Here is a 22,383-nt window from a genome sequence, read left to right as displayed (position 1 = left end):
TTCTTATAATGTTTCAGTCAAGATGCTGACTGAGGGTGCAATTATCTGAACGCCTGAGTGGATTGGGAGAATTCACGTCTAAGGTTGTTGGCAGGTGGCCTCAATTCTTCACCACGTGGACCTCTCCATAGAACTGCCTGAGTGTCCTTACAACATAGGAGCAGGTTTCCACCAGAAAGTGGTCCACAAGAAGGCAAGCTGAAAGCCTCAATATCTTATGACATAACCTTGAAAGTCACAGTCATTTCTACAATATCCTATTCGTTACACATGTCAGTCCTATTCAATGTGGGAGAAACTACACAATGACAGGAGGCAAGAATCAGTGGCAGCTATACATAATACCCTCAGATTTGATATTTCTATCAAATAGAACAATGTCAATCATAATTATCCTTTTCTCCCCCTGTATGCTTGAAATATTTCATTTTTAAAAAGGGAGGAAACCTGTAGTTAGGAAAGAAAAGGTTTTTCCATTTTGTATAGCTCAAATTCAAATTTCAGTGTATTTAGTTGCCTTTTAAGCTATCTTTTAGAACAGACACCTCCTAGCTACAATCCTCCTAAGCAATTCAATCCCCTTTATACCCTAATTATTTGATTGTGGATACAACTTGCTGCTCGAATTCAGTATTTCCTCTGTTTCCTCTGTTCACACTCATATAGTCAAGATGATGACTATAGGTACCAGTAGTCAAAGCCTTTGGTAGCATGAGATACAAGTTTGTGACACAAGGGCAGTGGGGGGGTAGATGGTTATAATGAAATGCTGAGGCAGCCAAGAAATGACATCTAGCATTCCTTTAGTTGTTTACTGGGATCTTATCATCTATATCCCTGCCCCAGTAGCGATCATAGTGCCTGGTAATGTTTATTGCCCACATAATGTTTCAGTGGAAGTAAAAATAAACAATAATTATTTCCCTCTTAGGCCAAATTCTTTATTATTCTATTGAATATAAATATTAAACTCTAGGATTTTGTAAAACATATCCACTCTCTTTCCAGGCCCAGATCTCTTTTAGCACCTCCTCAGAAGTTGAGTCCCGGGGTAGAGAGGCCTAGGAAACAGATTGAGACACTTGACTTCTTGTTTTGTCACTAGTCTAGCTCTCTGAAAATTCTGGGTCTTTTCTCCTTTAGCACTACAGATTTCCATCCTACCTTTCTTTAGGCGGGGGGAGGTAGTCAGGGGAGGGTGGTAAATAGGGCAATTAAGTCTGGAAGGACTTGTAAGCTTATAGATGTTTGTCCAAGCTTAGGAGGTGAGAGGCAGGACACTCCAGGACTGGATAGCTTTGCTCAGCGGAACACCAAAGTCACTGCCAAGGAAGATTTTACCATTTATTTAGAAAAGAAATAGAAATAAAGCCCAAGAAAGGTTTAGTTACAGATGGTGAGAATGATGATACTGATAATAATATTATTAACCTTGACCACATTATCAACACCTTCAATTTATACCCACCCACTGTTTTAAAAAATTTTAACATCAGAATGCTCGAATGCCTTCACAACCCAGCATTCCGTAACCTTATCGAAGCGACCTTAAAATGGCAGAAGCCCACTGCTTCATTTTTTTACAGAGAACAGATTTAATTGGCAGGGAAGAAGGGAAGTGATACCTGGTTCTGCCTTATAGGATCAGGTGCTGCCAAAAAGTCAGAGGGAATCAGGGGTCTTTTGGCCCAATGGAGGACCAGAGCTATGATTTAGGGACATGCTTAGATTCAGAGGCTTGAGGGAGGGAGGAGAAAGATGCCATTTCCCCATCCCAATCCCATCAAATTCCTGGCAAATTCCTTAATGCCCTGCAGATGGCACCACTGACAAAGAGTTCTCTGCCCAGAAGAGTCAAGCTCAGATTTGTGAACTCTGCCCTCCCTGTCACCTTGGAGCTGAGCCTAAAAGATACACCGGAAGTGACTGACCTGGCATTCTTGGGCTTGTCACTTTTTGTTGTGTCCATTCCTGTAGGCAGCTGAGCCTCTTGCTAGGCCACTGTGAATCAGTCAGCCACAGGAAACCCCAGCTCTTGACTTTAGCTCCTGCCTCTAGGATGCTTCCCAGGGTGGAATGGGTTTAAAAGCATGGCCTTGGGGGTCAATATGTAGTAATGGACGAGCATGTTGCCAGATCAATCAGAACTCAATACTGATACAGAGTTAATAACCACCTGATGTTGTGGACATCATCCTATAGATATTGGCATCATTGTGTTTTGAGAGCCAGCTTCTTCCGTTCTGCCAGCTGGCCCATAAACTGAAATAAATGCCCTACCCGACTCATCCCCCAACTGACCAACCCGTCTCCCAACAGACAGCCTGCTGTATGTTACTGTGCCCAACAGTGATGGAATTAAGCTCATCCCCTCATTCCTGCCTAGGGCCTTTAAACACTCTTCTCTTCTCTCTGCCTGTAATACCTTTCCCAGCCATAAATGATCCCACCACCTTCACCCAGTTAGCTCATACTGTCTTCCTTTGATGATGAAAACCCAAGTGTCACCTCTTTAAGGCCTTGAAGACTAAGTCAGACTAGGTCAGATTCTCCATTATATATTTTCCTAGAATCTTCACCTTTTCTCTCAAAGCACCTGTCATATTTTGGAATTATATATTTGTGTGATTATATAATTAATGTATTTTCCCACACCAGATTGTATAAGCTCCATGTCTATTGTGCTTACACTGTATCATCGTACCTAGCTCAGTTGCTTACTGCATGGTTGACACTCAGTAAATAGTCTATGGATTAATTTTGAGCAAAATCAGAGATTCAAACTTTTAACTCTGAAAGTTAGAGGCGACTGCCCCTCTACTTCCTTCCCCTTTTCCCCAGGCCAAAAGATCTAACAGAGTGGACAGTGACATCAAATGGAGATGGAAGGGAAAGCTGCTGTTTTCTTCTAAAGATTCTTCATAAATAAGATCTTTTAGCCTCTCTCTGGCCCAGCTTTAGTGGCTCATGATACTAGCATCTGAACTTCTGCTGGCTCACATTAATCAAATGAATGTATGCCATGAACCAAGATGTGACCCAGCTGCTAGAACAGGCTGATGTCACCTTACACATTCCTTCTGTACAACAGTGAGCACAGCTAGGCAGGTGAGCATTCCCACTATCCTATTCACTGGTCACTCTACTATGCACTGTTACCCAGTTCTGGGTCCCTCAAGAAGAATATGGATAGACAAGACAGTTTCCTTCCAGGAGTGAGTGGAATGGTAGGTTTCCTGGGTAAAGAACTGAGAATGTTTAGATCAGAAGAGAGACCCAGCGTAGAGCTGTTGTCCAGAAATGGCATCATACTCATTCCTCAAAGCCCAGAGGGCACAGCAAAGGATGGGGAAGAACATTGCAGCTCACTTTCTAATAATTAGCTAGGACCAACAATGAACCACAGTGCCATCCATGTCATGAAGGACAAACAGGTAGAACGGAAAACTAAGATCCTTCTCCATTCCCAGAGTCTAGGATTTCACAAATTTTCCATCTATCACAATGGTTTATATATGATCCCATCTAAATCTGATTACCTCCCAAAGGTCCCACCTCTTCATACATCACATTGGGGGTGAGGGTTTTAACATACAAATTTTGGGGGCATACATTCAGTCCATAGCATAGCTTGTAGTATTTTCACCTCAGAGGTAAATGAGTTCTTCTGAAGACATAGGACATCCTGGGAACAAAACCACCTAAGGATAGTCTTAGAGTGAGCAGAAAATTTTCTGTACTTGGGGCTTTCTGTGGGAAATTTGGGACATGTAGGTAAGCAAAGAGAAAATGAAAATAACCTATAATCTGAATGAAATGTTCTTGACATTATTATTTAAAGAAAAGAGCAACTCTTCCTAATGCACCTCTCTCCCCTCTTCCACCCCAATCACCTCTGGCAGTGGGTAGCCCTGGCTCCTCTGTCTGCTCCTCTCAAAGTGCTGTTCAGCAATAAGTCTGTATCATTGGGAAGCGCAAAGGTAGACCCACAGGAAGGAGCGGAACAGTGAGCCCTTTAGATACAGATGGAGGATGCCAGGGCTCTTGAGGACACTGAAGTTCAAATTCTAACGTTTTATTTACACTGAGTATTTAAGCAGTATAGTAATGAGGGAAATGCAGAAGTGGGGGATATATCTACTAAGAGGAAACTGCAGAATACTGGGGGAAAAGGAGGCTTTGGAGTTAGGCCAAAGGACCTTTCTATTGTAGGTCCTTGTACAAGTTATTTAATCTCTCTGAACTGAATCCTCATCTATTTTTAAAATAAAGTCTATTTTGTAGGGTCCTTGTGACACTGAATAAACTAATCTTTGTGAAGTGTTTGTTAATGTTTAGCACTTAGTGGAGGCTCAGTCTGGATTAGTTCCCTTCTCTGTGTTGCTTGAAGGCATTGAAATTTATTCCCCATAGTCAAGGTGGCCCCTTCTCTACTAAGAATAGGTAACTAATCTCCTGGGAGATCAAATCCACAAACATTGTTTTGAGTGTTTACTGTGAGAACTGCACTGAGTTAAGAACTGGCACTGGAATGAAAGGGGTGAATTAGAAGCCAAATACAGGTTTCCAACCCTCTAAGGAAAGGCGAAAGGAGAAAAGGAGTAAATGGAGGTGAAGTTAAACAATACAAAAGATTTAAATAACAGCTGAAAGTAATGAATGTTATGAGACAGTGCATATGTCTCATTGGTCACTGAACTATGCAACTGGATGTTTCTTTGGGAGTTTAGAGAAGGTGGAAATCCTTTTAGGAAAAGATATTTGGGTTGAGCCTTGAAAGTAAATAGGATTTGGACAAAGGGAGATTTGGTGAGTTTAAAAAGAGAATGATGTAGTGTCTTTTTGCATAGTGTTCTGAGCGGTAATTCAGTAAACAGAGACCCTTTCACCAATTCTGATCATAGGCAATGGAAAGAAAGTTGTGCTTCCAGTGGATTTATAAACCTGGGCTCAAGGATCTTTGTGCAAATCGGATTGCTGCTTGGCTCTACCACTTTCTTAAGGGGGTCTAGATTCTTTCTCTCAGTTTTGAGCGCAAGCTTATCTTATACTGTGCATTTTTAATTGATATTTTGCCTTTTAAAGTTCACTTCAGTTGTACATTCTGGATGACGATAAGTCTCTAAGCAGAATCTGTTAGCCAATAGTTACAAGTATCAGATGTAATAGTCTGTGACTTAGGTGATGTCACAGCTCTTTGTAAACTGTAAAGCACTATGAACATCAGATTAATAGGTTCAGAAGCAATCTTACTAGTTTTACACATAAGATCAAGTGTAGCCCAGGATGACCATGCTAGAACCAGAACTCACCCCTTCTAATTATTAGCAATGCCTGCTATCCCTTTCACAACATTTGCCAATATTTGACTGCCTATATGTCTTGGGCATGAGGCGAGTGGCTAAAGAAATAACCACATTCAAAACAGATATGATTCTTTCCCTTTAGGAACCTGTATGTGGGAAACAAACAAACAAATGCAAACAAATGAAAGTATGGCGACTTGTAATGAATAAAATGACAAAAATAGGTTGCTTTGGATAAGGTAATGGGGGAAGATTCCTCTGAGCAGGTAGCATTTAAGCTCAAGTGTGAACCAGTCAAAAGTGAATTGGAAGGAAGGAGGGGAAGAAGAGAGCCTTCCAAGCAGAGGAAACAGCAAGTGCAGAGTCTTGAAGAAGGAAACAGCTTGGCAGGGTCCACCAGGAACTGACCAAGGTCAGGGTGAGGATGGTGCCAAATTGAAGCAGTAGAGAGGTGCTAGCTCACAGGTCACAAACTCAAATTTACAGCTAGGCTGACAATGCAAACGGAAAAACTGGTGAGGTAAGTGTTTACTTGAGTTGTAGGGGCTATGGGACACTGGACACACCCTGCCCCATATACAGAGCCATAGGTCCTTATTGCCCAGCTCTGCTAGATCTTCTATTTAAGATAATGAAATCTGAATTTTTATGGTGGCATCTCCTGATTTTTAAATGTTTGTTCAAATTTGTTAAAAATTCTATGAGCCAAACAAAACATAGTATGTCTAATTAGGCCAGAGGCCACCATTTTGTAACCTCCAAGAGTCTTATAGGCTTAATTTATTTTTATTAAAAAAAAAAAAAAAGCTGGAGGAATAACCCTCTCAGACTTCAGACAATGCTACAGAGCTACAGTAATCAAAACAGCATGGTATTGGCATAGAAACAGATGTATGGATCAATGGAACAGAATAGACAGCCCAGAAATAAACCCACAGACCTATGGTCAATTAATCTTTGACAAAAGAGGTAAGAACATACAATGGAGAAAAGACAGTCTTTCAGTAAGTGGTGTTGGGAAAACTGGATAGCAGCATGTAAATCAATGAAATTAGAACACTCCCTTACTCCATACACAAAAATAAACTCAAAATGGCTTAAAGACTTAAATATAAGACAAGACACGATAAATCTCCTAGAAGAAAACAGGCAGAACATTCTCTGCATAAATCTTAGCAATGTTCCCAGTCTACCCAGGGAATAGAAATAAGAGCAAAAAATAAACAAATGGGACCTAATTAAACTTATAAGCTTTTGCACATCAAAGGAAACCATAAGCAAAATAAAACAACAACCTACAGAATGGGAGATAATATTTGTAAATGATGTGACTGACAAAGGATTAATTTCCAGAATATATAAACAGCTCATACAACTTAATAACAAAAAACAAACAACCCAATCCAAAAATGAGCAGAAGACCTAAACAAGCAATTCTCCAATGAAGACATACAAATGGCCAATAGGCACATGAAAAAATGCTCAATATCACTAATTATCAGAGAAATGCAAATCAAAACTATAATGAAGTATCACCTCACACCAGTAAGAATGGCCATCATTGAAAAGTCCACAAACAATAAATGCTGAAGAGAGTGTGGAGAAAAGGGAACCCTCCTACACTGCTAGTGGGAATGTAGTTTGGTGCAGCCATTATGGGAAACAGTGTGGAGATTCCTCAAAAAACTAAAAATAGACTTACCATATGATCCAACAATCCCACTTCTGGGTAAAAGTCCTGAGGGAACTCTAATTTGAAAAGATACATGCACTCCAATACATAATGTATATAGTGTATATAAGCACTATATACAATAGCCAAGACATGGAAATAACCTAAATGTCCATTGACAGATGACTGGGTAAAGAAGTTGTGGTACATTTATACAATAGAATACTACTCAGTCATCAAAAAAAGAATAAAATAATGCCATTTGCAGCAACATGGATGGACCTAGAGATTGTCATTCTAAATGAGGTAAGCCAGAAAGAGAAAGAAAAATATCATATGATATCACTCATATGTAGAATCTAAAAAAGAAAGAAAGAAAGAAAAAAGGGCACTACGAACTTATCTACAAACAGAAACAGACCCGCAGACATAGTAAGCAATCTTATGGTTACTGGGGAAAGAGAGTGGGAAGGGATAAATTTGGGAGTTTGAGATATACAAATGTTAGCCACTATATATAAAAATAGATTTTAAAAAAGTTTCTGCTGTATAGCACAGGGAACTATGTTCAATATCTTGTAATAATCTTTAATGAAAAAGAATATGAAAACAAATATATGTATGTATATGTATGACTGGGAGATTATGCTGTATAACAGAAACCGACACATTGTAACTGATGGTACTTCAGTATTAATTAATTAATTAATTAATTAATTAATTAATTAATTTTGGTGAGGAGGTAATTAGGCTTCTTTTTCTTAAAATTTTTTGGTTTTGCTTTTGTTTTGGGGGATGTAATTAGGTTTCTTTGTGTATTTTTAAATTAACTTTTTATTTTATTTTTTAGGGAATTGAATCCAGGACCTCATGCATGCTAAGCATACATTCTACAACTGAGCTACATCCTCGCTCCCATAGGCTTACTTTAAGGCAAGTGAATTTTTTTTTCTCTAGGGCCAGTGAATTTTTAAGTGCAACTGGATTGCTTTTGAGGGATTTTGAGCAGGGACAGATCTAATTTCTGTTTTAACAAGAAGATTAAAGTACATTGCCTTGAAACAAAGATGAAAGAAGAGTTAAGCACCAGGGTCACCTCTTCTTGACAAGCTAAAAACTCTTCTAGGGCAGGGCCTTGGTCCACTCATGTTTATTCCTAAAACACACTCAGTAGGCCCAAGTCACCTCCCTGTGCTCTCCTTTCCTTCCCTGCAGCAGAGCCAAGGACCCAGCCAGTTATCTTTTCTTTCTGTCTCTGCCCACTCTCCCACTCTCCTGGAATTCTGTTCACTCCAAGCTTGGTTGCTAAAAGGGAAATCAGCTCTTTGGGTCCCCTCATTAACTTTCTACTACCAAAGATAGACAGACAGACAAACAGACAGACAAATACATGTGTATATATCCAAGTATATGCATTTTATTTCCCATGGTTCAATGGCAAATCACTGGGGAAACAAAAAGGAGATAAAAGTAACTTGCTCCGCAGAAGTTAAGAATACACAATTCAGTTGTTAATTCTGACCCCTAACTCCTGCTCAGATAGTAACTGGATGCCGTCTAGGCCTTTAGAATTGCACTCCTATTCTTCAGTGGGGGGTTTTGCAAAACTTGGCCCTTCTTTTGAGTTTCCCTGTACTACTCCCTCCACTTTAGAGGAAGGGTTTAATTCCATGAAGGTGAGACTTTCCAAACAGTACATATACCAATCAAAGTCACAGGAAGGTAACTTGCATCCCTTGTGTTACAACCTCTCACCATTTTTTTTAATTGAGTATAGTCAGTTTATAATGTTGTCAATTTCTGGTGTACAGCATAATAGTTCAATCACACATATACATACATATATTCGTTTTCATATTCTTTTACATTATAGATTCCTACAAGAATTGGATATAGTTCCCTGTGCTATACACTATAAACTTGTTTATCTATTTTTTATATAGTAGTTAGTATCTGCAAATCTCGAACTCCCAATTTATCCCTTCCAACCCCTCTCATCATTTTCTAATCACTAAAATGCTAATCACAACACCTTTCTCTGAAGGGTTGTTGTGATGTAAAAATGAGATAAAATCTATAAAGTGAGTGGCACATAGTAAGTGGTCAGCTAATGGTCGACTCAGCCCCACTATGATCCCCTGGGGCCATTTCCCCACAAAAGTTTCAGATGGATTTTTCTCTAATTCTCTATCTAGTGTTCTTTGGTATTTGCTCTAGCACACACTAGGGCTCCCACAAAAGTGACTGAGTGAAAATTCCTGGCGGCAGAGGATCCCTCACCCCAACATAAACACTTTGAGAAAACGCTACTGCGGGCCCTGGGTTACTGAGCAGCGGTACCTTTCAGAACCCCCGTAGTGCTCTCACATCCCTCCTAGCTGGCTTGGTCCAAATGGCTCATTTAACCAAAGTCACACTAAAATCTTGGTCGATACTAAAATGCAGGAATCGTCGCTGGTCACCAGCAGGAGGTGAGGAAGACAGTTGCTTAGTTTTCGAATGAGCACCGGTAGGCCCTAAAGATCCCGCCTCCTTTCACAGGGCGAGTCTATCAGCGCTGCTTTAGCGATGAGCGGCAGCTCTCCAGGAGCCAATGAGTTCCGCTCCCTGGAAAGAACCCGCCCATCCCTTGTGTCGTCACTGGGTCTCTCTAGAACCAGTACCGGCGCTTCCTCGTAGCGTGCCTGTTGGCGGGTGTTTGCGTTGAAGCTTGACCTTAAAGGGGAGGGAGCGGAGGGGGGCCAGGGCCCTTTAAAACGAGGCGCTCTGGTGCCTGCCCCTTTAAGGGCGGGGCGTCCCGACGACTGAATCTGAGCCCCAGATTACCCCGAGTTTCCGTCACAGGCTGAGAGGAAAGTCTCCTTCGCCTGGGTCCGGGTGCTTGGCGGCGGCGGCTTCATCCCCGCTGGTCCTCCCCGGGCCCGGAGACACCCCCGCCCCAGTCATGCTGAACAGAGTATGGAAGCAGCTGACTACGAAGTACTATCTGTGCGAGAGCAGCTATTCCACGAGAGGGTCCGCGAGTGCATTGTGAGTGCGGGAACCGGGCAGGAAGGGTAGAAACAATTGAAGGAGAAGCACGGGTGTCGCGGGAGAGGGAGAAGTTCGAGTGGTAGTGCGACTACTTGGGCTCAGAGCTCTGTCAGATCTTGCTTGGTACAGGGGCGAGCGACGAAGGGCGCCGTTCCGACCAGAGCTGGGCTGGCCAACCCCTAGATCAGGTCAGCTGGGTGGCTGCGAGATAAACAAAGCCGGTCGGTTTCCGTTCCTCCCCTGTACTCGCCCCTCCCCTTGGCCTCCCCCTGTCCCCCATCCCCCGCCGGTGTTCTGAAGGAGGTCTTGGTGTGTCTGGGAGTCTGGTGAGTCTGCCGATCCTAGCCTGTGGTACGCGAGGGATGGGTTTGTCCAGGGGAGGGCTTATTTGCATTTACCCCTCAAACCCAACTGATGTTTGGTGAAGGGGAAACGAACAGGAGATTTTGGTGGGTTTCCCACTCTGGAAGAAAGGACTCTTGCTGGGGCGGGTTCTACTGTGCAGAGATGGAGAACAACAAAGGTTTCCCCTACTTTTCCTTATTAGTGTTTGTTAGAAACCCTGCAAGCCAAGGTTCCTGCTTCCCAGAGCCGTTAGGGGATTTCCTTTGTGAGTGGTTGCCCCCAGTGCTACAGGGGGCACCTGGCTGCTTTCCTTACTCCCTCACTGCCACCTAGAGTAACAGCTGAAACTGCCACACAACAAGGGATTCCTTCTCACTCCAGGGCCAGGGGCACCCAGTGGAGCTTAGAGAGTCACATCTTTCTCAGGCCTGCTTTAAACTCTCATCTCTCTCCTTTCTTCTCAGTCTCCTTCCTCAGAGCTCCCCAGGGAAGCCCTCACCCCTAAATACTAAAGGGAAAGGTATAGAAGTATAAAAGTGTTCAGGTGTGGGAAGGCCCACTGATGGGGTCATCCTTCATTTTTCTTAGGCTGGGCTCTAGTCTGCTCTGGGCTGCCTCAGAGGGGTAAAGTGAGCCATGACATAACTAGATGTGCCCTTATTTGTGAAGGCTGAAAAGTTGAAAGTATACCAGTGCATGTGTGGAACGTCAAATCTGCTTTCCGGAAGCCTTCCTTGTGTGTTCTTTAGTGGATAGTCTCACATGGTGGGGTTGGGCATATTGTGGAGGCCCACCCAGGCCTCGAGCCAGAGGCCCACATTCCTAGAGAACAGGGAGGGATGAGACCTTGGACAGAGAAGCAGTCTCCTGGATGTCTCCCCTATCCTTTAGTCCCATTTGCTGAGGACATCAGTGCTGGCCAAGAGCAGCTCGAAGACTTCTGTACCTCCCCCACCTGGCTCCAATCCCCTGCTCTAGAGAATGGCCTAGCCTCTGCTGGAACTGCATGGAACTCCAGCTTGACCATTTGAGCCCTCTCACTTTCCTGGCTATTACACAAGCCCAGAGCAGAGTACTAGGCAGTAAAAATCTTGCAGTTACAATCTGAGTGGTTCATTCTACTCTACTTCCCTAATATTAAAAGCTACAGTTTTGTCCTAGACCCATGGTTCTCCTGGGGTCTCTGGGGCTTTTCTCCTTGTACAGACAGCTGTATGCAGATTCCCTATAGGGTCATCTCCTCTTGGGGGCTGGAGAACCTATGAGACTGATCCTGCCTTCTTGGCCTACTGCAAACACATTAACATCTCAAGACTCTCTGGCCCTGGTTGTGGAGCCAAATTGACAGTGGCTCCTGCCCTGGGCAATAGTAGCTTACTCGGGGTAGGGCAGGGATGCTTGCATGCAGAGAACAACCTGTTCAAGTCCTGCCATAACTGTCAATTGGAGGGCTGGTCACCCAGGGGCATGGGACAGGCCCTGAGAGGACTGCCCTGGAGTTGGAAGTCACTTGAGGTAGGTACCAGGGACTGATAGCATTTAAAGGGGCTGATGCTGGCTCTAGAAAGGAGGAGGGGGAAAGTGGAGGGAGGGGGAGTGGGAGAGAGGGAGTAGAGGGCCAGGACAATGCAGACATCCCCTTCTTCCTCTCAGACTCTCTTTCCTTTCCAATAATGTGCTGGGTGTAAATTCCCTCTGGTTCTGTGGCCTGTTTCATGTGTGTGTATATGTGCATTGCTAAGAGTTTTCTCTGCTCGTTTACCAACCAGGGTTCAGCTGAAGCTGTTTTCTCCCAGGAAAACCCTCATAGAGCTGGACATGGTGCTATTTCCCCAGGTGTATAGGACAGCCCCTGTCTGGTGCTTCTTAGAGGCCCCTGAGGCCTTGACTAGAAGGAAGTATTGGGGAGAAAGATGGAATCCCTGGTAGTATGGAGCCTAGTTTTGGGAAAGTGTCCCCATGGAATTAACAGAGGCCACTGGGCCTTAGGAATATGCCTGGGATTAGAGCCTCTCATCTCATTCACTCTCTGCCACAGATCTCAACACTTCTGTTTGCAACACTCTACATCCTCTGCCACATCACGCTGACCCGCTTCAAGAAGCCTGCTGAGTTCACCACAGGTACCTGTGACTTCCCTGCCTTCTGCCCGCCCTCTGCCAGTGTTCCCGTTGCCATGGCACCAGCCTCAGGGGAAGAGGCCTAAGGTGCCTGCTGGGAAAGGAGAGGTGGCTGTTCTGGAGCCTTTACCTCTTCTGCCTCCCTTTCTTCACAGGCAGGGGCAAGATGGTATAGTGGAAAGTCTAGGTGGAAGTGTCTACAACTAATAAAGTCACTGGGCAAGTCATGTAACTTTTGTGACCCTCAGTTTCATCCTCTACAAAATGAGTCTAACCATCTCTACCCAGTCCATTGTCACTATGTGGAACAAATGCGATGGCTAATGTGAAAGCTCTCTGTGAAACTAAAGAGGGTGACTGCAGGGTGGATGTTACTGTGGGCACAAGCTCTTTCATCTCCTCTCCTAGTGCTCCTGCACCCAGGACCAGAGACCTCCCTGACCACTGGGGCCCCAGGACCTGGTGATGGTGGCCTTCCTCTTTGTAGAGTGTTCAGGCATCGTATGATTACAGGGACACACTTGCTCCCATTCCTAGCTCCAGCCTGTCCAGATCTTCCTGGCCTGGCCTGAACCTCTCCTCCCCTCCAGATGGCTTCATGAGTCCCCAGCCAAGAAGGCAGCTACTCATGAGTGTAATTCCCCTGGGGACTTTCTCTGTGAACCTCCCCTCCCCCTCCCCTCATTTTCCTTTGCTGTATCTAGCCACTGATGTAACCAACCTCACAGACCAATCGTTTGTTCTATTTTCAGTTTATAAAGAGGAACCTGTGGTGGGAGAGACCTGGGGAAGGAGGGAAGTGGGGGAAATCCTGATCCATACTCTCTCCACCTAGGACCACTGAACTTTAAGCTGCCACCTTGGCCAAAGAATAGGTTATGGGGTTCAAAGTGTGAGCTCTCCTGGAGCCTCCTGCCCAGCTCTGCCTGGGTGGGCCTTCTTTCAGGGCCAGGGAAGGAGCAAGAGGGCACACTGCAACACAAATGCCTTCCGGAGACACCCATTGATGGCCTGCCTCTCCCCATGCTTCTGTCTCTTGTAGTGGATGACGAAGATGCCACAGTCAACAAGATTGCGTAAGTGTTGCTGCCTCAGGACCAGGCCCTAGTAGCCTTTAGAAGCTCAACTCTAGTGAGTACCCTGGAGCTGAGGGAGAGTGAAGTATCAGACAGTGAAGAGAGAGCTGCTGCTTCCGCCTCATTTCTGGCTTCTTCCGGCTTTACCCCACATGTGGATGCTTGGAAAAGCTGTTGTTCCTGTCTCCCTGGTTAGGCCAGGAGCTTCTAAGAGGCTCGACCAGGAACTGTTTGCTGGAGGCCTGAGTCACTGGAAATGGCTCCAGCTTGGCTTCACCTCCCAGAAGCCACTGGGGAGGGAGTGGGGTGAGGATGCAGACTAATGGAAATAGCAGGGGATGGGGAAGGTGGAATCCCCAAGGGTGGGGCATGCTTGGTTCTGAGAGGATAGTCCTTACTCTAGGCTGTTATTATTCACTAGCACCTGTAGAGAAAAATATAGAGGTGACCCCTTTGGATCAACAGATTAGAAGAAAGCAACCCCCACCCATACCCCTCAAGGACCAACTAGATAAGTGTTCCTTCTTTTCAGCTGATGCAGCCCAGGGCACAGGCCTTGGCTATGAAGCTGAGTTTCAGGTCCCCCTTTCACCTTAGTGCCTTTGTTCAGGGCATAGCGATATGGGGTGACCCTGCTCTGTCCAGGCTGAAGAAGACAAGCTCAGAAATCCACATCCCTGCACTGAGCAGAGAGAAGTCAGGCCCCTTAGCTTGGCATCATGCCTGGCACACCCTGTAGGCATGTGCAGGAGGTCCGCATTCCTGGGGACAGCCTGGGCAAGTGACATGGCAGGTGACCAGGCTCCCATGAAGGCCTAAGGTATGCCCATCCCATGTGCCAAGGCTTCCTGGGAGGTAAGGGCTAGGGTGGGAAGGCAGTGGGAAGAGCCCCAGGTGGATGGCTCCTTCCCTAGGTCTATCACTGCTACAGGTGGTTCTAGACGCCACAGGTGCCTGTGGAGATGAATGGGGCTCCTTGGGCCCAGGGAAGTGAGTGTCTGAGCTAAGCAGGGGCACTACCCCATCTCTGCCCAGACTCGAGCTGTGCACCTTCACCCTGGCGGTCGCTCTGGGTGCTGTCCTGCTCCTGCCCTTCTCCATCATCAGCAACGAGGTGCTGCTCTCACTGCCTCGGAACTACTACATCCAGTGGCTCAATGGCTCCCTCATCCATGGTGCGTTGCTCCTGGTTGCAGCTGAGGGTGGGGATAGGCAGCCTTGGACAAATCAGTCCGATATCACCCCATCCCTCCCGCCTCCCCTGCCACATGTTCAGTCCCCAGTGGGTTGCCCCCTGTGGGTTGCCCCCTGTCTTAATAACCACCTCTGCTTTTTGTTTTTTGCTCCAGGCCTCTGGAACCTCGTTTTTCTCTTCTCCAACTTGTCCCTCATCTTCCTCATGCCCTTTGCGTACTTCTTCACTGAGTCTGAGGGCTTTGCTGGCTCCAGAAAGGTGAGTGAGGGATGTACCAGGGAAATGTAGTTCCACTCGGATGGTTCAACTGAAAAGATTTTGATGAAGAGACTATTTGCAGAGGTTCTGTCAGCATTAAGGGGACCAACAAGGAGCTGGAGGCACTAGTAACAACAGCAAGTCATTACCACCCCTAGGCCTGTGGGAGCAAAGGGAAGAAATATTTTCTGGAACTATTTGAAGCTAGGGAGGTGTGGCTTCCCGGGAGAGGAGCTAGTGTCTCAGCCACTGTCAAAACCATAGTGCAAAAGGTGGGAAGAAACAGAAAAGATACCCTGACCTCTCTCTCTTCCTTCCTTCCACTCTTGCTGGTCGTCCCCACTGGGCAAGATGAACAGAAAACCAGAGGGTAAAGAGCATGTGTGTCACAGACCTCAGGGGTCAGCCTCCCAAGACAAGACAAGGGTGGAGAAGGGATCTGAGGAAGCGGATTGCAAATGAATAATATCCAGTATAGGGAATGACCCCAGATTGTGGGGTAGGAAGGCAGAGTGACTTAGCAGAATAAGAGGGAAACACCTCTGTCTCCTGAATCCACTCCTCCCTGCTTCCCCCAGCCAGACTGCCATCTCTGTCTCCTTCCTTCCTCGCATAGTCTCCCTCACGTTTTGCCTCCACCTGTAGGGTGTCCTGGCCCGGGTCTACGAGACAGTGGTGATGTTGATACTCCTCACTCTGCTGGTGCTGGGCATGGTGTGGGTGGCGTCTGCCATCGTGGACAACAACAAGGCCAGCAGAGAGTCGCTCTATGGTGAGAAGGCCAGCTTCCTCCCCACCCTCCCGGCCGAGGGGCTCTTCAGCTGGCTGATGTTCCCCTGCCAGGAAAAATTATATCCTGCTAAGGCGGAGAAAGTTGGGACCCTCTCCCTTAGACTGAAGTTTCCAGCTGATGGACTTCAGGCCAAATCCAACCTGTAGAAATGTTCCAATTTGGGCCCAGGCAATGATTTAAAAACATACATGAGTCAGTTGAAATTGGGAGATTTCACCTCAATATCCAGATGTCTGGCTTTGCTTGACAAGACCAAGGATCTGGCCATACTAAGCCCCAGCGACTTGGGCCAAAGAGTGCTTGTGCCCTTTAGAAAGGGCTTAAGATCTCTAGTTTGCTGTAGGCCCTGCCACTCCTTCTGCTGCTGGCCAGCTTTCCTTGGCTGCATTACTGGCCTAACCCCCGTAGGCTCTTGTGTTGTGCCCTCGCCTCTTCTCTGAGTTCTGTCAGCCCCCAGTAAGCCAGAGGAGAGAGATGGGCTGATGTACTTCTTTTTTCCCCTTTAGATTTCTGGGAATACTACCTCCCCTACCTCTACTCCTGCATCTCCTTCCTTGGGGTCCTGCTGCTCCTGGGTGAGTGTCCAGGGTCTGGGAGGGGACGGGTAAGGCCCCTGGGCCAGAGCAACCAGGATGGATGAGGGAATGGAGGGGTGGGTAGGGGAAGCAGTGAAGAGAAGGGTCTGGCAGGTAACTGGCTCCTGTTCCCACAGTGTGTACTCCACTAGGTCTTGCCCGCATGTTCTCGGTCACTGGGAAGCTGCTGGTCAAGCCCCGGGTATGTAGTATTCCTAGTCCTTGATCCTGGAGACAAAGCTGGAGCCAAACAATGAAGCGACCCTGTGGTTGTGCAGTGCACACCTCGCAGAGGGCCGTAGCCTTTGCTGGCTCCTGTATCCTTCACCCCATCATCTGGAGTTGGTTGCCAGAAATGCAAAGCAGGACACAAGCCATTTGGGAGGGACTGGATAAAGTTGCTGGTCACGGGGTGGTGAATGAGGGGAGGGGAAGGAATGGGACAATGGAGTCCTGAGATGAGAAAGGTTCTCCTGGGACCCTTGTGACTGGGAGCCTCTGACAGTCAATCCCTCCCTTCCCCCTGCCCACAGCTGCTGGAAGACCTGGAAGAGCAGCTGCACTGCTCAGCCTTTGAGGAGGCAGCTTTGACCCGCAGGATTTGCAGTGAGTTGCAGTTCCTCCTGGCAGGGATAGTGGGCGTGGCTTGGGCAAGGGCTACAGGACCAGGGGACAGTACCACCTTCTCTGCCCTCAGATCCCACCTCCTGCTGGCTGCCCTTGGACATGGAGCTGCTGCACAGACAGGTCCTGGCTCTGCAGACACAGAGGGTTCTTCTGGGTATGTGGGTTGGTAGGGATTGGGATACCGGGGTTTCCCAAAGGTGGGTAGCCCCACATACCAGGCCCTTGCTATAGCTTCCCATCCCTACACAGAGAAGCGGCGGAAGGCTTCAGCCTGGCAGCGGAACCTGGGCTACCCCCTGGCCATGCTGTGCTTGCTGGTACTGACGGTGCGTACACCAGCCTTGGTGGGGGTGGGGAGTAGTAGGCCCTTGTGTACTTTATTAGGCCTTCTCAGGGAGGAGGGAGGGGATGCAAGGACCTGGTTATCATCAATAATAGTGATTGCCTCTCACTGAGTGCCTACTTTGTGTCCTGCCTTATTCTGAGCATACATCAATCCCCATTTTGTAGATGAAGAAACACAAGTTAAGGAGTTTGCCTAAGGCCACACAGGGCCTAAGTAGTTTTGCACGTTTGCTCTGGGGTGAAAATAGGGTTGAAATCTAGTCCATCCCCCTACTTGCCTCATCCTGGACTTGGGAATAAGTCTGATCAGTTTGGAGGAAGAGGTACACTTTTCTGTTTGGCCTTTTTGCAATCCTTCCACCTGGAGAGGGTACCCTCAAAGGTACTCTGTTGCTAGTGTCAGCCTTGAGGAGGTCCCACACAGCTCACTGGAAACAACTGAAAATGTTGGACCAGAGTGTCTGCTGTTAATACTAAACTCTGGATACAGCCGTGGACTGGGGCAGGGATGGGAGTCCATGACCTTGCCTCACACAGGGACTGTCTGTGCTCACTGTGGCTATCCACATCCTGGAGCTGCTCATCGATGAGGCTGCCATGCCCCGGGGCATGCAGGTACTGGGCCACTTTCCCACTGTATCTTTTGGGGAGGGCCTAAGAAAGGCTGAGTTGGGGAAGGGGGCAGCTGAGGCCAGAGGGAGGCTAGGTGCTGGGTGGTACTGATGGCGGGGAGTGCTGCACAGTGACATGCTCCATCTCTCAGGGTGCCTCCCTGGGCCAGGTCTCCTTCTCCAAGCTGGGCTCCTTTGGTGCCATCATTCAGGTTGTACTCATCTTGTATCCTTTTGGAAACCCACCATTGCCTCTTTTGGGATGCAATTCTCAAACCTGTCTCCTCTGGGATGCTGGGCAGAGCTACAGTGTGAGCGATGGGGAAGAGGGCAAGACTTTGCCGACCTGGGGTTCAGAAAGAAGGAAAAGACTTGATTTGAAAGGAGGGCTGAGGGAGAGAGATCCATTCCCTTTGAGATGAGACATTAATCCTTGAGAGCAGGCCAGTTCTTCCCTAACCCACTGGCAGTTACCTGATGGTATCCTCAGTCGTGGGATTCTACAGCTCTCCACTCTTCCGGGGACTGCGGCCCAGATGGCATGACACAGCCATGACACAGGTAGCTGCGCAGGAGTCAAGGAAGCTTCCTGGGGGCATGCTTGGGCACCAGGTGCTGGCAGTTTGGCTACCTTCACCTCCTCTTTCCTTACTCCCATCCAGATAATTGGGAACTGTGTCTGTCTCCTGGTTCTAAGCTCAGCACTTCCTGTCTTCTCTCGAACCCTGGGTAAGTAGCAAAAGGAGGCAAGGGAATTAGCTTTTTTTTTAGTACCTGCTGGTACTAAGCAGGCACTTTCTATTCATGCTCTCTCTAATTCCCACAACAAACCTGTAAGAAGGTATTATCGCCATTATACAGATGGAGAAACTGAGGCTCTATAAAATGTTTTGCTGAGCTTCAGAGTAGTGTTGCTTCAAAGCTCATGCTTTTTCCATTTGCTCCATAACACACCTTCCCTCATTTACTTCTACTCCAAATCTTCCTTTGGGGTGGATCATCTAATAAACATTCTCATTTTAAAAAAGAGAAACAGAGAGGGGAGGGTATAGTTCAGTGGTAGAATGCATGCCTAGCATGCACGAGGTCCTGGGTTCAATCCCCAGTACCACCATTAAGAAAATAAGTAAATAAATAAGCCTAATTACCTCCCCACACAAAAAAATCAAAAGTAAATTAAAAACCCAATGGATCTTTTCCTGTAGACATACATTGTTGGAAATGTCTCATGACAGAGAGTATCTAAAAATCAGAACCAAGGCAGATCCATCTTCTTTGACCCCAAATATGTAATATTCCTAAAGTAAATTGCTTGGGGAAGTTGGATCACCAAGATCACAAGTGAGGAGTTTTTGAAGTGTGTCCATGTTCCACTGGAGATTAAAGACGCCCAACTAAAAGAATTATGGACTGACTGACATGACGACTATTGACTGAGCAAAAAATCTTATTGAAAGGGCTATCCTGAAGATTACAATTGAAACATTGGAGGAGCTAAGGTTGATGGTCAGTGGAAGGAATCAGAACATGAAATTCTTAAAAAATTTATTGACAAATACTTTTGCCTATGTTACACAATAAAAAAAAACCTTTGCACTTTTTGTAGGAATTAAATTAAATTAATTAATTTAAATAAATAAATAAGAGGAGAAACAGAGAAGCTAATTGATTTACCCAGAGTTATACAGGTAGTTTGAGACAAAGCCAACTCAGGCTAGAACCTTTGTCTCCTGAACCCCAGTTTAGAGCTTTTTACACACACTGGGGCATCAGCTAATACACTCAGTCCTTCTTCCACCTTTAGAACTATGATCTAGAATTACCTGGTAAAAAATATTCAAAAGTATAAAAAAATAGTTCACCCCATGGTAGTAGGGGAGTTGCAGAGGTAACTTGTTACCTCCCGCACCCCATCATCTATATACTGTGCATGAGTTAGTATTTAAATCAGTTCTGTTTGGTTCTTAAATTTATGTTCTCTCCACTATACCGTTTGTACTTGTGCCATGGGGATTTAGTAGGAAACTTGGCCTGTGGATCTACCAGTTAGTTCCTTTAGGTTGGCTGTTGGTAGGAGTATTTTTTTAAGTATTTTTTTAAGGGAGGGCCCCAGAATTCTAATTTATGATAATTATATTATTATTATTAGGGGCTCAATAAATGTTAGAATAATGCCTGGCACGTGTATGTGTGTTGTCTCCTTTAATTCTCACAGTCACGTTATTTCCCCTGCTTTATAGATGAAGAAACTGAGGCATAGGTGTTTCAGGAATTTGCCCCAGGTCACACGGTTAGGTGGGGTGGAGTTCAGATATGAACCAAAGCAGCCTAATCAGAGTCAGAGCCCTTAGCCTCCTCACTGCTCTGTCTGCTAAAAAAAACACTTGGTGACAAGCTTGTAGGTTCCTGGCCCAGGAACAAGTAGCAGGCCCTGGGAGCTCCTTGGGACACCTGGAGCCAGAGCGGACCCCCATTGGAGGAGAAGATGCTAAACCCTGGAAGGGAAGTTGGAGCAAGCCTAGCTGCTGACACTTTCTTCAACAGCCCTGAACTGTCCCTGAGACAGGAAGTAGGATTATTACCTAAGAGAAGCCAACCCATCAGTTGCAGTGTTGGAATGTGGCCACCAGGCGGCAGCAGAAAGCTGGGCTCTTTTCCAGGGAGGGGTTGGGGAGCCCACCTCCGATGCTGGCCTTTGTACTTCAGGTCTCACTCGCTTTGACCTACTGGGTGACTTTGGACGCTTCAACTGGCTGGGCAGCTTCTACATCGTGTTCCTCTACAATGCAGCCTTTGCGGGCCTCACCACTCTCTGTCTGGTGAAGACCTTCACCGCAGCTGTGCGTGCAGAACTGATCCGGGCCTTTGGTGAGAGGGAGTTGGGGCAGGGCTGGTGGGGTGGTTTGAGGTGGAACCCTCTGGAACAGTGGTCATCCCAAGGAGGGGAGATGGCATGCTCTCTGCTTTGTTTGTAACATTCCTCATCTACCCAGTCTGTGGGTTGGTTGTCTTATACCTGAGGACTGAACCTACATCCTGCTTTTGACTGCCCACCTCATCTCTTCCCTAGGGCTGGACAGACTGCCATTGCCTGTCTCCGGTTTTCCCCGGGCATCTAGGAAGAACCAGCACCAGTAACCTCCAGCTGGGGATGAGAGGGAGAAAACTGGACACTGCCATCTGCTGCCCAGGCCTGGAGGGGCGCCCAGGGGTGGGTGGACCTCAAGACCTGTAATCTGAGAGGGTGGGTGGCAGAGGGGAGTTGAGCCATCTGCACTGTTGCATAATCTGAGCCAGAGTTTGGGACCAGGCCCCACCGGCTTTTCCATATTTAACTATGGGCCTCAGCATGGAGTGGGGCTGGGTGACTGGGTCTGGCTCCTGGTCCCAAATCCGTTTACACATCTATCTGCCTCACTGCTATTCCGGGCCATGCCCGTAGCCATGTTTACATGATTTGATGTGCAATAGGGTAGGGTGGGGACAGGGGAGGGACTGAGCCTGGGCAGACTTGGGAGGCAGATTGTCTCCCTTGCCTCTGGCCCAGCAGAGCCTAAGCACTGTGCTATCCTGGAGGGGCTATGGACCACCAGAGAGATGACGGCATAGGGAGGAAGAGGCCACAACCATCAGCAATAAAGTTGATCCCAGGGTTTGCTTTGGTTTTCTAAAGGGCCTGTCTCTGTGTCTGTTTGAACAACTTTGCTCCCACCAGTCCTGAGTCTACCCAGAGAAACAGAGGTTTCTTGCCCACTATCCTTTCCCTTCCCCTCCATCCACATTCTGAGGGACCCTTGAGGACTTGGGTCTGCTGTTAGGCCATACAGTGAGGCAGTGGGGAGCTCCTCCTCTCCTTGGACTTGCTGAAAGTTGGCTGGTCACCTGACTCTTCCTTATGCCCAGGCCTTATTTCTGTGCCTTGGTTATTGGGAGTAGGTGGGCATGTGTGTAGGAATAGGATAACCTTCCTCTATATACTGCCCCCACCCGCAGCTCTTTCCCTGACTTGCCTATGGGATGAAGAGTACATAAGTGTCTGCCTGACAAGGGTTTGTGATTCCTACATCAGAGAAGAACCCAACTCCATCCTTCCAGAGGCTATCAGTCCCTTGAATACTCTGCATGCCTCTCTGCTGTGTTGGGAGGAGGGGTAAAATTTCTACTCACGATTATGAAGATTGTACATTGCACAACTTCTCGGGGCACCATTCACCCCATAGTCTACATGTAGTTACTACAACTATTTCCTTGCAAATGGCAGCCAGGTATCTTGAGGAAGGGCTGCTTTTTTCTAATGTACACAAAGCTAGTGAGTGCTAGCCATGGAGCTATGTGAGGGATGAGTACGGAATACCAAAAAAAAAAAAGTGTCATTGCCATAAATACTTTTGAGCACCCTACTAGAGGCCAGGCACTCAGCCAAGGGG

General features: G+C 46.7%; 1 protein-coding gene across 7 annotated transcripts; it reads left to right on the top strand.

Moving 5' to 3' along the window:
* Positions 1-9,651: 9,651 nt before the first annotated feature.
* On the top strand, positions 9,652-21,630 carry LMBR1L (limb development membrane protein 1 like). 7 transcript variants are annotated; one of them, XR_004324467.1, is made up of 18 exons: positions 9,655-10,008; positions 12,395-12,479; positions 13,423-13,552; positions 14,588-14,727; positions 14,902-15,005; positions 15,651-15,777; positions 16,305-16,373; positions 16,511-16,575; positions 16,907-16,979; positions 17,071-17,154; positions 17,250-17,326; positions 17,883-17,960; positions 18,109-18,182; positions 18,427-18,517; positions 18,619-18,685; positions 20,663-20,824; positions 21,027-21,167; positions 21,507-21,630. XR_004324467.1 is itself a non-coding variant. In XM_032492745.1 (17 exons), exons 1-17 carry the CDS (start codon positions 9,937-9,939, stop codon positions 21,092-21,094), a joined length of 1,551 nt encoding a protein of 516 aa, XP_032348636.1. In that variant the 5' UTR covers positions 9,654-9,936; the 3' UTR covers positions 21,095-21,630. The 7 variants fall into 7 exon arrangements, 5 of the variants coding, with proteins under 5 accessions (XP_032348636.1, XP_032348635.1, XP_014408727.2 ...); XM_032492745.1 differs by having other exon boundaries at positions 9,654-10,008; positions 16,526-16,575; positions 21,027-21,630; XM_032492744.1 differs by having other exon boundaries at positions 21,027-21,630.
* Positions 21,631-22,383: the final 753 nt, after the last annotated feature.

This window comes from Camelus ferus, chromosome 12 (genome assembly GCF_009834535.1).
Source record: "Camelus ferus isolate YT-003-E chromosome 12, BCGSAC_Cfer_1.0, whole genome shotgun sequence".
Lineage (NCBI taxonomy): Eukaryota > Metazoa > Chordata > Mammalia > Artiodactyla > Camelidae > Camelus > Camelus ferus.
The sequence above is the reverse complement of the archived record's forward strand: the minus strand, read 5'-3'. Positions and strand labels throughout refer to the sequence as shown.